This window comes from Adiantum capillus-veneris, chromosome 14 (assembly GCF_014529385.1).
Source record: "Adiantum capillus-veneris isolate H3 chromosome 14, ASM1452938v2, whole genome shotgun sequence".
NCBI lineage: Eukaryota > Viridiplantae > Streptophyta > Polypodiopsida > Polypodiales > Pteridaceae > Adiantum > Adiantum capillus-veneris.
The window spans coordinates 85,434,845-85,450,760 of NC_140944.1; the positions used below are offsets into that span (position 1 = coordinate 85,434,845).

At 41.3% G+C, this 15,916-nt stretch overlaps 1 protein-coding gene across 1 annotated transcript; it reads left to right on the plus strand.

The window, feature by feature from the left end:
- Window positions 1-24: 24 nt before the first annotated feature.
- LOC147442706 (serine/threonine protein kinase HRR25-like) lies at window positions 25-10,911 on the plus strand. Its single transcript, XM_086528790.1, has 14 exons — window positions 25-624; window positions 1,326-1,366; window positions 2,856-2,925; window positions 3,097-3,245; window positions 7,594-7,689; window positions 7,816-7,886; window positions 8,333-8,394; window positions 8,466-8,529; window positions 8,611-8,695; window positions 8,781-8,907; window positions 9,384-9,469; window positions 9,594-9,684; window positions 9,764-9,903; window positions 9,979-10,911. The coding sequence occupies exons 1-14, from the start codon at window positions 549-551 to the stop codon at window positions 10,285-10,287; spliced, it is 1,467 nt and encodes a 488-aa protein (XP_086384916.1). The 5' UTR covers window positions 25-548; the 3' UTR covers window positions 10,288-10,911.
- The last annotated feature ends 5,005 nt before the right edge of the window (window positions 10,912-15,916 follow it).

Here is a 15,916-nt window from a genome sequence, read left to right on the forward strand (position 1 = left end):
TACGAGGGGAATGAAGAGAGAGATTTGGCCTTTTCTGAGAGAGAGACGAAGAAAGAGAGAGAGAATTGCCTCGCTTGGGCTTTTTCTTATCCACCATCGCCATAGCCAAAGTTGCCCCTCACAATTCGCTTTTTTAGGGTTTCCCTCCCTGCGCATGATTTCTGTCTCATCTCTTCTTGGTCTCGCCCTCCATGGATTTTGCTTGATGCCCGCTGCTTGGATGGCGCCCATCTAGATTTTCTTCCTGTATACTACTTTTCGTCTGTCCGTTTCCCCTTCTCTCTCTGTGTCTCCGCATTTTATCAGGAAGGGTTTCCCTCTCTCTACCGGGGCGGCTGTCTTTCTTCTTGTTTTTCTGCGTCCCTTTCTTTGTGCAGCTCTGCTCGAACCAAGGGTTTCGACACAGGCACAAGGAACGAATCAAACCGTCTCTGAAGCTCGCATCTAAGAAGATCTTGCGCGAGAGCGCGTGCTGACTGCCTCTAGCAGCGTTTTCATCTTGCGAGGGAGTTACAGGGTTGCAGGTGCGATTCTCCTTTCATCTGTCAATGGAACCTCGTGTTGGGACCAAGTATCGGCTGGGACGCAAAATTGGCAGTGGATCATTTGGAGAGATCTACATCGGTATGTGATTTGTCTTCCCAAGATCCTCTGATTCAATCAATAAATTACAGATGTCCGATCAGAAGTTTAGTCCGTTGCACCTGATTTGAATTCTCATTAGAAATTCTGAGAGATACATATTCTCTATGTATCAGAAGAGAGATGCTTCTGATGTGCCTACAGGAGATTGAGAGGGACACCGCTTTGATCTCTCAGAAGGAGAGTTGCCATTGTATTGGTCATCATATTACAGATGGCATAGAGTGTGATAGCCCTGCATAAGACCCTGATGAGTTTGCTGGGGTTTGTTAATAGCATTCATCACATACATATTGTAAAGACGTGATTGTATTTGTGGGTGAGTTTGATGGCTTAAGGAGAAAAGTCCATCAAGCATTGTGGAGTCTAGGAGGGATTATTGATACACCTTTGATGTCATGCACCTTTTTTTAGTCGACGCTGCCGATTGTAGGTACTCAGACTGAAACTTGACCCTTCAATTTATAAAACTAGGTGGTGGTGGGTCTGGATGTGATTGTTACTGACGCTCCTAAGAGTTAGATGCAAGCGGGGTGATTTGGCTCAGAGAAATATGCATGGTTGTCTTGATTATCAAGAAGATGCATGTGAACTTTTCATATTAATTTTGTATGCGTACCTTATTATATTGCAAATCCTATTCCTACCTTATTTACTGAACTGTGTCATTTGAATGGATTTAGGTACAAATGTACAGTCTAATGAAGAGGTTGCCATAAAGCTGGTACGTTTATCACCCCATTCTATTTTGTTGTTTTGATGGTTCCAGTAAGGTTCCTTTACTGGCATATTTCTGAATTTGATATGATATTAAGCTGAAGGGGATGGGGAAGACTAGAAGTATGAAAAGGTTCTTTTGCTGGCATACTTGTTTTGATATTAAGCTGAATGAAAAATCGGGGAAGACAAATTATAAAGGTATAAGTTTCTTGTATATGAGGTATCGGAGTAAATTTTTTTTGGGTTCAAGGTGTGCTTCGCTAGTGTTGCTAGAGGTTGTAAAGGTGTGGACTCTTGAATGTCCAGATTTCGCGTTTCAGAGTGGTGCATGGTAGCTGCCGCTCTTACCGTCAAGGCTAATGTCTTTATGATTCTATTTGATGTGGCCTACATCCAACTCTTGTTTACATTTTCTGGAGAATTTTTTCTTTATTAGCTGAGTTTCTCCTCTTAGTCCAACACCACACTAGTTGACCTTACAAGAATCAATACTGAAGGTAGTGTTGTGCCCCACATGGACTTTTACCTAAACAATAGGTCTGGGCTGTCTACAAAAAGATGTGCGATACACATTCGTAAAAGAACAGCGGGGAAGTGCCCCAATAGTTGCAAAATGTCATTATCAAATGCTGATGGATCGCCTGGTCTCTATTCTACTATATGTCAATGTATAACTCGCTTAAGATGGTTAGAAGTGTCAATTTACCAGTAACCTATTATGTTCTAGGTGGACACGTTGATACAATGGTTCATTACTACCATATCCAAGTGAATTTGGTTTTTCCTGAAGTCATTTGTGTGCACACATACATATGAAAAGACGGTATTTCTGTACCTTGAGCATTCCTACATGCAGTCAGATGTATGTCGCAGCGCTTGTGGACAAAACAATTTTGGCTCCCGCTGGTTGGCAGAGTTGGTTTGAGAATGTTGCAATGGTCAGTTTCTGAATAGTTTCAGAATAATTTCAGATTAGTTTCAGACTCGAAGGGAAAAACAAGAGGTTAAAGTAGGCCTGTGCGAGGAGTACTATTTTGATGTCATTTAATATCTCGCTGTATTTATATATCATTTCAGATGTTGCATCTCGTGAAGGTATTCAACAGATTTTGTTCTCTTTGCTGGAATTTTGGTTCTATACAGACGTTGTGGCTTGCAAATTGTCCAAATTTTGCATGCCCCATGCATTGCATTTTCACAGTGGTCTCTCCAACGCTCGGACTCCTCTCTAGAACGCTCAACTGCCTAACTAAACGTCTGTCAATGTACTCATGTTAGAGCTTCTCACTGTAGGCTTGCTTATTCTTTACTGTCTTTATGCTTAGTGTATTCCACAATAGTGACAGCGGTTTCAGATTCTTGGGTATGTAACACATCGACAGGCAATATAGGTGCCTGAAGAAGTCTGTCTTTCACGAAATGCCTTTGTAGGGGCTGTGAAGACTGTTTTTTTAATTCCTTTATTCAGAAAACTTACACGCTCTACTATGCAGGAAAGTGTTAGGACAAAGCACCCACAGTTATTGTATGAGTCCAAGTTATACAAGATTCTCCAAGGCGGAAGTAAGCATTTTATTTTCTTCTCTCTCAACGATTGTTCTTTATAGTAGACCTTGCATGTGATTTTGTTGTGAAATGAGTGCTGTGTAGTCGTGTTCCTCCACCAATATAAATTCCTGTCTTGCTTGTTGGTTTGCCCTGGAATGTGCTAACTCCTCTTTGTATGGTTTGCAGCCGGCATTCCAAATATTAGATGGTGTGGTGTCGAGGGTGACTACAATGTGCTCGTGTTGGATTTACTTGGTCCAAGTCTTGAAGACCTGTTCAATTTTTGCAGTCGCAAGTTCTCTTTAAAGACCGTGTTAATGCTGGCTGACCAGATGGTATGTATTGCTTCTCAAGGATGTGTAAAGCTACAATGCCAATCGTGCTTTGTTTTTTCTTATTAATACGGTTCGTAGTGATTAGGATTGGTGTTTAGTATTGTGTTTGTGCTAGCTAAATTTCTTGATCGAACACTTCAGAGCTTGACCTTTGTTTTGACACATGTCTTTGGTTTGTGAGTGGCGACTGTCACCAATTTTCTATACCTATGTTCTCCGAGGCACATTGATGCATGATGCATGGTATAAAGGATAGCTGTACAAATAGATAATTTATCCTCTCCATTACGGGTCTACCTAGATACACATCAAAATAGTTGTCCAGAGTCCCAAGTGTCAGTGGAACAATTGAGCTTAATTGGCTTTTACACTTCCAAGCCTTGGAACGTGTCATGCCATGCCATGCATTCTGAGTGTATGTGTGCACGAATTTGTCGGCAAAGCCGAAGGTTCTAATGTGTATAGGTGTGTGTGTGGGTATTCGTGTGTGAGACAAAGAGAATTCTCTTTCCTTGCATTGAATGCAATGTGTGCAAATGTGCCTATTTATGTGGGGGGATTGGGCGTGCTCACATGTGGGAGGAGCTCCGACCTCATTTGACCATACCCGAACCATACTCTTCTTAGGTACTGTGATTGTGTTTGTGAAAGATACCACCTTTTCAATGCACCTCAGCTTGAAGGACGTTAGGTAGAGCTTCAACCTCATGTTACAGTACTCTAATTATGTTCCTTTTTGGCTTCTTAGGTTTGTGAAAGAGACCACCTTTTCAATGTGCCTCAGCTTGAGGGACGTTAATTAGGACCATGTTATAGTAGAGAGCAGATCGCGCTTAAGAATCACGTGTCCATGTTTGCTTGCGAGTATCCACTGTCAACAGTTTTCTACACCTATCTTTACTGAGGCACACTGATGTAGGTAGATCTTTGTATTGATGTATGCTCGTGGGTGTGTGTGGCATGGGGGTATGGTAGCATATATTAGCACCTAGCTCTACACCCACAAGCACCTACTCTACACCCACAATTAAGCACTGACAATGTTAGTGGGGATGTTGTAGTATTTAGTCCATACTATGCATGATAGAGCTGGTGGTTATATTGACTTATGGATGACTACCTGAGTCTATACCTTGCACCTTACTGTAAAGGTGAATCTAGGCATAACCTGGATTCATCTAGGTAATACTTATTTAGTCGTATAACGGACTTGCAGACTTCACAAAACTTCATCCTAGTTGCGACCAGTTGATATTATGTTAATTCTATCTATCTTCTCTGGTGCGCATGCCCTATCAGCTACCTTATTTTTGTGCTAGTGTCCTTTTTAATGCTTTATTTAGTGCTAGGCTTCATTATGGCTGTCTGCCCTGCATCTCTAGAGTTATGACAGAAACTCAGTATGCAGATCTTTGTATTGATGTAGGCTCGTGGGTGTGTAGCATAGGTGTGTTAGAGCGTATATTAGTACCTATTTCTACACCCATTATTTGGGAACTCATGACGCTAGTGGGAATGTCGCAGCATTTAGTCATTAGAGAGCTGATGCTCATTACCAGGCATGACAGAGCTGATGCTTATATTGACTTGTCGATGATTACCATGAGTCTATACCTTGCACTTTCCTTAAAAGATGAATCGGGGCTTGACCTGGATTCATCTAGGTAACACTGATGTCTAGTTTGTTGTCATTATTATACATGGCATAAAGAATGTCCGACAGATAAATAGATAATTTTTTGCACCCTCCATTAAGGATCTACCCTGATATATATCCAAGTAGTTGTATAGAGTCCTTGTGTCGGTGGAACATCTAGACTTGAGCCTATTTGGCTTTTACAATTCCAGTCTTGCAATGTGTCATGCCATGCATTACAAGTGTGTGTGTGTGTGTGTGTGTGCGCACCAATGTGCCGATAGAGGTCAAGGTGTACCTAGATGCAGGCATGCGTGTGTGTGTGTGAGAGAGAGCTTGAGCTTGCATTGAACGCAACGTGTGCAAATGCTGCTATTTGTCAGGATTTTTTGGTTTTTGAAATTTTAGAGAAAGGAACACGTTAGAGAGGAAAACAGATCATGTTTAAGAATCATGTATCCATGTCCATGTTTGTGAGTTGCGGCTGTTGTCTTTTTTCTACTGCTATATTACTGAGGTACACTAATGGCGATGCTGTATACATGGTATAAAGGATGTCTGCACAAATAGATAATTGCCCTTTCGATTATGGTTCTACACACTCAAACAGTTGTGAAGAGTATAAGTGTCAGTAGAGAATCTAGATTTGAGCTTAATTGTCCTCTACACTTATGTTATGCTATGCTTCATGAGTGTGTATGTGCAATGCTATGCTTCATGAGTGTGTGCACACGTGTGTGGTCGTGTAAAGATGTGTGCGCGTGCATGTTTGTGATACACACAGAGAGTTCTTTTTTCCTCGCATTTGTAACGTGTGCAAATGCTGCTATGTATATGGTGGGATTGGGCGAGCAAGAGGAGCTCCAACCTCATTTGACCATACCGTAACCGTGCTCCTTCCTGGCTTCTTGGGTACTTTATTGTGAAAGATACAAATATTCAGAGTATTACCTTAGACGAGGCCTTTTCAATTACATGTATCATGGAACATTACTGAACTGACTCAACTCAAACAAGGGTTGAATGCAAGGATGCAAACATTGACTAATAATTCTTGAACATGATCTGTTCTCTACCCAAGTGTGGTAGATTGGTTATGCCATTTCCCTCTTGAATAACAGGTCTTGAGTTCAACTCTCGTTGGATAGATCTTGGAGGTCTCTTGGGATAGCTTCCTACGACGTTAAGATTCTCTTCTTCTTCTATTGTAACATGGTCCTTTCTTTGAAATTTCAAAAAGAAAGAAAGCTTAATTAACGTCTAAGCTAGGTGCATTGAAAAGGTGGTCTCAGCTTGGGGCACTTCTTGTCTCTATGAATTTATCAGTTCATTGATTGATATCAGTTGTGGCTAGCTGATCTTGTCAAACCAGTTTCTGTGTGGAGCTGACTTGTTATCGTTTTTTTGGCTCTTACGTATTGCTACCTTTAATTGTGAATTTGGGTTTTTTCTGGATTCATGTGGGGATCCACTGTCTAGTGGAGGATGAATTTCAAAATTTGCTTTACCCTTAAAGGTGAGCGTGGGCTCTTCTTGGTTCATCTAGATAAATATGCAATATTGGTTTTATGCGGAACTGTATATATACACATGCTACTCTTAGTAAATGTGCTATGGTGTCTTCGCTTCATAATCAGACCCACTATTTATGGCTTCTTGTGACTCCAGGGTGCCACAGGTCCTTTATTTGTGGTATTTCATAGTGGAAATTGAAGTATCAAGCTATTCAATTCTTACGTTAAATAGTCGTTCTTTGTATGAAATCGCAATGGGAAATCGGAGAATAAAATGTTCTCAAAAACACTTGATAATTTGATCGACCTTTCACACATCTTAATATGTGCCCCCCCAAAAAAAAAAAAAAAAAAAAACACTCCAATCGCCCTTTAAAAAAAAAGAGGTTTACATCATCTCCACTTGTGGACATGGTTAGTTGTAGAAAATGGACTGGATATCGGTAACCTATGTTCATATGAGGTTTTTGTACTGCCCTTGCAGGAAGCAATCAGGCTCTAAAGTATAAATACCCAAGAGTGGTGACCACGCTTCGATAAGCGTGATGACTTTGGACTCTGGACATTTAAAAAATTTAAAATTGCACCGTTCAGGCTCTAGATTAGACAATAGGAGGAAATATTTGAGGTGCTATAGCATAGTTTATATTAAGAGTTCAATTTTGTAACTATAGGCTATGATTTTCTCTTCTCTATCTTGCTTGTCTGCCATCTTACAATCAGCAGATTTTTAGGTCAGGCCTCAAAGACACGAAAAATTTATTGTAAGTTTGATTTTTAAAAACCCTGTACGTGCACTTAAACTTTTCTGTGTTGTCAATACTTTAGACTGCTGATCCGGCAGAGCTGTTTATCCTTGCTCCTAAGGTTTACGCCTTCTTTCACATTTGGAAGCCTACTATTGGGCAGTGAAATTGTTAGTGAGGATATCCTAGTATGTAGTCAATACTATACATGATAGAGCTGATGGTTATATTGACTTTATTTCTTGCACTTAAATTCAAAGGTGAATTTGGGCTTGTCCTGGATGCATCTAGGTATAATATAACCTTTTTGTTTATAACATGTTTTATCAACCCATTGTATGATCTTTCTCCCATCTGTGACCTTGTGGGGGCCTGATCTTGCCTTGTCTTGCTGATTATTTTTTCTTTTATGGCCGTGGGTCCTCAGATCTCACATATTACTTTTCCTGCAGATCAATCGTGTGGAGTATGTACATTCCAAGAGTTTTTTGCACAGGGACATCAAACCAGACAATTTTCTAATGGGTCTGGGAAGACGGGCTAACCAGGTATGTACTACTTTTTTACAGTTATCCTGATCTAGAGAATTTTGTGCTTTTACTTTTGCCTTTCTTTAATTTAGTAAAAGAAAGAATCTAGCAGTTGCTCATAGGATCAATGTGCACTGTCTTCAGGTGTACATTATTGACTTTGGCCTTGCCAAAAAGTACCGCGATCCTTCAACCCATCAGCATATACCCTATAGGTTGGTTGTCTGTCTCTGCTTTTGTATGGCTTGAATAGTCTACTCTGGGAGTGTTACCATGCTTTTACAATGAAGTTATTAATATAGCGAAGGGGCTGCTTTGCATTGTGAACGGGTGATATCAAAGTAGTTATTAATTGTGCGTTACTTCATCAAGTTCAACCTGTGCTCGCGGTGTTTCGTTAAGAAAGTCTGCTAGGTTTCTCTTCCGTTCCCACTTCGGGATTTGGGCATCTCTTTCTGTTGGCCTGTGCCCTGTTTTGTCTGGCTCTCTTTTTTCTTCTTTTTGAACTCTCTGTGTGCTGCTGTGGCTTATACCTCTCCCTTAGACCTAGAGCCTGATCTGGAATATGTGGTGATATTATTCTTCAGTCTCATGCATCACTTTGATGTGTATACAGCTTGTTTCATTTTGCCTTGATATTACTTTTTATGCTGTGATACAGGGAGAACAAAAACCTTACTGGCACTGCTCGTTATGCCAGCATTAATACTCATTTGGGTATTGGTAAGTAGGAAGGAACTCAGCTTTAGCTGTTTGCTTTGGTCTTCTGCTAATAAAATACTGTACATTTTTAGAGCAAGGTCGAAGGGACGATCTCGAGTCTCTTGGTTATGTCCTCATGTACTTTCTACGAGGAAGGTAAGGTGTTGAGAGATGGCCTGTTTCATGTACTTGCTTATTTGGGTTGCTGCTTAAAAGTTGCTTTGTGCTTCTCACCAGCCTGCCTTGGCAAGGATTAAAGGCTGGCACCAAAAAGCAGAAATACGAAAGAATAAGTGAAAAGAAAATGTCCACTTCCATTGAGGTATCATGGTGACTGCAGTGGATTGTTTACGATTGTTTCAGTTGGTTTTGATGGGAATTTTACTGCTTCCTTGGCTGTTATGCAGGCTTTATGCAAGGCTTATCCCTCAGAATTTTCCTCCTACTTCCATTATTGTCGATCTTTGCGCTTTGATGACAAGCCAGATTATGCCTATCTAAAAAGGATATTCCGTGATCTCTTTATTCGTGAAGGTATGTAAAGATGTGTGTAATATGTATGAATCGTGTTAATTGTCTTTGGAATGAGAGGCTTTTACTGCCAAGATAAGAGTGCTAGGGGTTGTGGTCATGCATTTGATAAAATAGGGAGGGGAGAATGAATAACACAGTTTTTTTTTATAGAGAGTACAGGAACTTTGAAACGCATGCACACACCCTATGTACAACGGCCTCTCAGGTAGGGAGAGAGGCATTTCATCACACGCACGCACCCAACCTCCATGGTGGAGGCATATGGGAACAGTCCCTAAGGACTAAGAACATGTCTTCAGGTCGCCAAGGGGGGATTGAACCCAAGACCTTAGGCACATAGGCTATGACTCTACCAACTGACCTAGCACCTGTTGACAATAACACAGTTTTTTGTGATGCGTTTGAGTTTTCGGAAACATGTCGACAATGATCGTGTCTTTAATATATACCAATATTGGACTGCCATGTCTTGCCAGGTTTCCAGTTTGATTATGTATTCGACTGGACAATATTGAAGTATCAGCAGACGCAGATTGCAGGAAGCGGATCTTTTCGACCACTGGTATGGTTTTGCTACAAAGGTTACTGGTTTATGTAGTGTTAATTAAGAGAGTAAGGAAACAGTAAGTGCAGTTTTGTAGTATAAGGGTTTGCTTAATTGCCATGAAATCAAGTTTCATTTGCAGGCTGGACCTGGAGGTCCTAGCAATGGCATGCCAGCTCCTACTGCAGGTGGCGGTGCAACGGCTTCTGCAGTCGCTCCTGATAGTGCCCAAGGTATTAGCAGTAGCACAAGCTTCAAATCGTTGAATTATTGGTCTGTCAAGGATCCTTTTGATCACAATACATGCAACAGGTCAAGGTGGCAGGGATGCTCGAGATGCATCTTGGTTTCCAAGTCGAAGAGCGCCGGCTCCAAATGTCGGAGCAGGAGCAAGTGAGGGGTATAAGGCAAGGGCCAATGGGCTGGAGGATTCAGGGCTCTCTAAGGAAGCAGTGAGTTGTTTTACGCTTCTCTTTAAAAAAAAACCGAGGGATCAATAGCGTATCACCTGTTTGTTCTTTTGGTAGGTGGAGGAGCCCTCGCGTGTGCGAATGTCGAGTTTTACCCGGGCCGGGAGCTCGTCCAGGAAAGCAGTTGTTGGGAGCGCTCAACCAACTATCTCAACAGAGACAACCGTTGATCCTTCCCGATCATCAGCAAGCAAGTTGGTCCCGACTAGTATAAGGACCTCTTCTGCACAGCGTGGATCTACGGTGAGCTCTTCTGATCCCAAACGGACGATTTCCACGAGTAGAAATCCGCCCAACATGAAACAGTATGAAAATGTTGTCAGGGGGATTGAAACTATTGCTTTTGACAAGGAAACGAGGCATTGAACGGAATAACTGCAGCCCTACGTAGGCAGCTCTAAGATTGTATGCAGTCGCCTCTTTGCTGCTTTCACCTGCAGATACTACACTTTTGAGGCATGGATGTCTCTGCTCCTTGGATATTGTTTATCAAAAAAATAGCGAAGGAGAGGAGCTTTGTACATTTACTTCATCCAAAGGGTGAGGCTTAGGAACAAAAAATGGTGGCTTCGTTGCCACTTGCATATTCAGTGGGTTCGACAGCAGTGACGTGGCTGGGAAGAATTCTTCTGGTGCTTGTCTCTATCTAACATCAGTTTAGGTTTCTGTGCTCGAACTCTAGGTATAAAACACCAGACTTAAAAAGGCATGAGAGCTGCAGGCGATACATGGTCCAATTGGAAATTGGATATGGTGGTGGCTTTTTGGAGTCATATGGTCATGGTCTGTAAAAGGCTGAACTATCATATGATTTCTGACTTTGATCTCTCTCCCTCTCTGTCTATGTTTGTGTGAGGCGCCTATCAAAAGCTTTGCACCATCATTTCTATGGTGAAGGTTTTTGTACAGATACTTCTGTTTCTCTGAATGTTTTTGTTTTTTTTTGAGAAAATTGTCTCTGGCTGTGCACTGCTTGCTTTTATAGGGCTATTTGGTGCTTCAGATACCGGCCTATATAGTAAGTACTTAGCGGGCTATGGCAATGAGTATTGTCCTAAGGATTTGATTTTTTAACAGCTGCTGAGTCCGTCCCCCCCCCTCCCTCTTTTTAAAGGGAAAAAAGAAGTATTCTTTTTTTCTTTGGTGTCAAATTGATCGAAAACCTTCTTCAGCTCTCCCATTGGTAGTTTTCAATCTCTTGTACTAGTTTTCATGAGTTTATCAAATTGTCATTCTATGTCCTGTGGATTTTTGCTTGCCCTCGTGAGATGTGTGTTAAGCGATAGTTCATTTCCTTAATCCATAAATGTGCTCAGTGAGAATTGGTGAATTGAAAAGCCCAAGGTGGGGAGTTTGTTCATTTCCTTTATCCATTGAAAAGCCCAAGTGTCATTAATTTATTTCCTTTATCCATTGATGTGCTCAGTGAGAAATCGGTGAATCGAAAAGCCCAATTGTCGGGAGTTTTTCTCAATCCTCAGCATGATATGCATTGTGATGTATGTGCTTTTTATGGAACTCCCTTCATTGCTCCTCAAAATAAGGTTTTATGGAGCTGTGTGCACTGTTTTGCATGTAAGTTGTGGCAGCAGTGTGTAAAAATGTTGGGTCTCTTTCTGGTGGGTGTAGGGAGTTCATTGATTGCGTCAATTCTACAAGTTGGCTTAACGTTGTCAGTACTGTATGTTACTGCGTTACAAGGTTTTCTGGCGACTCCTGCTCTTAAAGTGAGCATGAATTGGCGTATCAGGTGGCTGTCGGAAGTAGGAAAAACGCCCCCCCCCCCCCCCCCCCCCCCCCCCCCCCCCTTCCCCCCCCCTTTTTTACTCTAATCTTCCCCTTGATAGTTCGCCTTTAGGCACCTTTCTCATGCTAAGTAAGAGTAGTTTGTAAAGAACAAGGTGGCGTTCCAGAAGATGGTTCAATCATTTGCCTCATGTTCAAATCTGTGTCCCTGCTTAGATGTCTGTAGAAACCTTTTTAAGGTAGGCCTTTTGTTGACTCTCAAAATGTTTCCCAAGAGCAACAGGTATTATTTAGAGATTAGTCACATGATGCTTATTTGTCTGTGTAGTTGGGATCCCTGTCCCACATCTCTATTGATAAGGTAGTGGTAAACGTTGTCCGCAATGCGCAATCACAAATGTTGAGCACTCGACTGTAGAGATACATGGAATGTGGCCCGTGGCCTGCTTTGTCGAGGGCTCGTGCATATGGAGGGATGGAAAGGTGAAATTTTAATGTTACTCTTGCCTAAGTATGGTCAGGTGCTAAGTGTGGATGAGGCACAAAAGTACAATGTGTTCATTTATCCCAATCTCTGTAGTAACACAATGAAAATTGTACATAAAGGCAATGGCGGTCACAGTGTGCGCTTGTTCACATATGCACTTCCATGTCCTGTATATTAAGTGTTGGGAAGTTTATTGGAGTTGGGTTTTCAAAAAAAAAACTTAAAATCATATTTCTTTATAAAGGCAATGAAGCTGACATTGTACATTGTCCTTTTTCCCATGCACGAGGTGTGACACAAAAGAAGTATAGAACTATCGGCCAGCTTTTTTGTAGTATTTCATGATAGTTGGTGTAATATATTGTTACCTAGGTAGCCATGTTACATCACTAAATTTTGTATGTTCATACCTTCAAATCTTTTTGGCGAATTTCAAAATTTGTTGTTGGGATTATACAGCCTAGGATTTCATTCAAACTATTGCTAGATAATCAATCTTAAGCACACACTAACAAATTGTTGAATGAAATATATTTTTACAAACCTAAAATATAGGGGTGGATGCATAGAAGTGTGCATACCAAGAAGACTCAACAGTAGTGTGACAAGCCAGGACACTATCTCACACAAGCATGGGGGGAGGGGATTAATGGTGGAGAGCATGAGAGCTATCCGATGTGCGCTTTGTAAATTTGAGTCGAGATTGAAATTTAAGCCAAAATGTAAATTCGAATGGACATTTGAGTCAAGATTAAAACTCTAGCCAAATTGTAATTTTGAATGAACGAGAAGTTGATTGCAGAAAAGGGCACCATGTAGAAGGTTATTTCTAAGTAACAAAATTGGATTTGAGAAATCCAGTTTGCTCTCCTGAAAGTTATGAAAATTATTATGAGTGATGTTCTTGCTGTCCAAGACTCTCTGTGTGTATAGTAAGGAGCTCCCTTCTTGGCCTATAGAAGGCCTTCAGGCTTCCTTTTTGGCCTACATAAGAGTCTATGCGTATTGCATGGTGCTTCCTTTTTGGTATATGTAAGGCCCTTAGGGCTTACTAGACTCCTAGAATTCTTGGGACTTGATGTGGACCATTGGATTGTGAACAAATTTTCGATTAAGAGGGGCATAAACTAAGGGACCTCTCTCTCTCTCTCTCTCTCTCTCTCTCTCTCTCTCTCTCTCATCATATTTAAATTTTCTTTTGGGGGGGGGGGGGGGTGTGGGGGGGCAATAGAGTTGGGGCCACACATGGTCACATCATCTTATGTAGAGACTATTATGATTATTCAACTTGTTTTTATGTAGATATCTTGACAGGGTGCTTTATAGGTCATGTAAATGCATTGGATGGCCAACTTGAAGAACCTTGTCGGTGCGAAAGTAGGAGAATTGATTGTGTTGTGTATATGCGTGAGTGTCCATTGAGTTGAGCTTAAGACCTCTTATTCAAGAGGGAAATGGCACAACCAATCTACCACACTTGGGTGATATAAAGGTTATACCATTTTTCTCTTTTTGAGAGAGAGAGAGAGAGAGAGAGAGAGAGAGAGAGAGAGAGAGTCCGTGTTGGTTGCTTGCCCACTGAGATAGAGTAAAAGTGAAGAAAGGAATAATTGACTCTGTGTGTGTGTGTGTGTGTGTGTGTGTGAGAGAGAGAGAGAGAGAGAGAGAGAGAGAGAGAGAGAGAGAGAGAGACCCAAGGCAAGTCCAAGTTGTCATAGCACAATGAGCTTCCTAGTGTGTGGGATGACTTCTCTTGGATTGCACTTAGTGGGATTTGGAGGCTTAGAACTTCTTAAAGCCAAGTCCCACTGGGTATGAAGAATATCAGTGAAGATTGTTACCATATATGTGGTAGTGTTGTGTGAACACACTTAGGACCGCCGGGGCATTTTTTCCCTCATTAGGAGGTTCTTTTCCCATGCATTGTGTATACACCCATCATTCTAGGGCTAACTTATGTTTCTATTGTGCACTAAGAAATATAGGCTTGGTTGTGTGCCAAGCTTGAGCTTCTTTATCTTCTCCAAGCTGTGTGCGCATTCTGTAGCCCTAATTCCAATAATTAGTATCAGAGCCGGTTGCATCCTCCTGGGCATAGTGGCCAACATTGCCAATTTGGGTAAGCTTTTGAGCGTCAACATCAGCTCAAAATTTTGATTTGAGCTCATTTCGGCCTCCGTTTCCGATACAGGCAGTATCGCGTAGGTACAATTCTCTTTGGGTTGTTGTCCAACATAGCACGTGTTAGTTCTACTTCATTGTTCCTCTTTTTGGGTATGTTTCACACCAGGTGTAGTCAATCGCCATGGCTGACAATGACACAAATGTTTTCAAGATGTTTGCTGCCGAGGATAAACTAGATGGGGATAACTACCCAATGTGGGCATACATGATGACCACGTTCTTCTATAAAAGGGAGTTTGGAATGTTGTGCAGGGGGTTAATGTACATCCGCCTTTTGTGGATATAGGCTCTGTTGAGGATATTGCAGGTTCTGGTAGGTCTATTGTTGCTAGATTTGTTTTACCTACGACCGAGTAGTTTCATTGGGATGTTAGAGATGCGTAGGATCATGCATATATTGCATTATATATGAAGCACACTATTACTCCTCACATTCGTTCAACATAATCAACAAAACAAGATTGGGATGTTTTGGCTGGTCTTTATACAAGTTGCAATGAGGCTAAAATTGCATTGCTGCATAAAGAGATGGAGTTGAAGATTATGCAAGAGGAAGACGACATGGAAATTTTCTTACTGGTATCAAGGATATTAATGAGCAACTCATTTCTGCAGACAGCAGGCGAAGTCATTTCCTACAATTTACTTGTGCAGATTATTCTCAATGCATTGCCAAATTCTTACTAAACTTTTGCTATTACTTGGAGACTTATGACCAACCCAAGGAAACCCTCAAGCTGTCAAGTTTGATGCATTATGCACACTGCTATTGCAAGAGTCAGTTTCAAGAAGAGTATGGCTAAACAATGTGCACTTGAACATACTTTTGTTGCTGCTCAAAGAAAAGGTGGCAACATCAATGTAGCCACTTTGTATGGGAATTCTAGTGAAAAAGGAAAGAAGAAGATGTGTTACCATTATTGCAAGGCTAATGATTACTTGATAAAGCAATGTCCAAAGTTGAAGGCAAAACAGGCAAAGAAGAAAGAGCGTGGATCCACTACAAGTGCAACTATTGTAGAGTCTTCTGGGAAAGGAGATTGTGATGCTAATGTAGATGCAGAGTGGGCATTTAGTGCATTATACTTATGGCACTTTGATAGTGGTGCTACAAAGCACATTACTTAACATTAACTTGTTTATCTCCCTCGAGTCCGCCCCTCATGGGAATATAGTCACTTGTGCCAACAATGCCTCTTATCTGGTCAAGGGAGTTAGAAAGGTTGTTCTACCTGTTGCAAATGGAAATTCTTTCACACTTGTTGATGCACTTTATGTACCAGGGATAAAAAAGAATCTTTTGTCTTATATGTATGTGCAAGACTTGGCCTTGTTGTCAAATTTATGGATCACAGATGTACCACTCATGATCTCAATTTTGGTGATGAAATAGTGGCATATGGCATTTTGTTGATCTGTTGACGCTTGCCAAATCACAGAAATCAGAGAAAGTGAGCAGGCGTTTGCTGGAGCTGCTAGTGACTAAGCCCGAGAAGGTGCAACCTGCTTTGATACCAATTGTTGAAATTAGGGTTGCAGGAAAATACACACAGCTTGGAGAGGACGAAGGAAGCTCAA

What these genes read in the sequence shown, in the direction of transcription:
- LOC147442706 (XM_086528790.1), top strand. Translation starts at nt 549, where the DNA reads ATGGAACCTCGTGTTGGGACCAAGTATCGGCTGGGACGCAAAATTGGC. An exon ending in TAATACTCATTTGGGTATTG is followed by an intron (nt 8,395 to 8,465) that starts GTAAGTAGGAAG and finishes GTACATTTTTAG; the next exon opens with AGCAAGGTCGAAGGGACGAT. An exon ending in ATGTACTTTCTACGAGGAAG is followed by an intron (nt 8,530 to 8,610) that starts GTAAGGTGTTGA and finishes GCTTCTCACCAG; the next exon opens with CCTGCCTTGGCAAGGATTAA.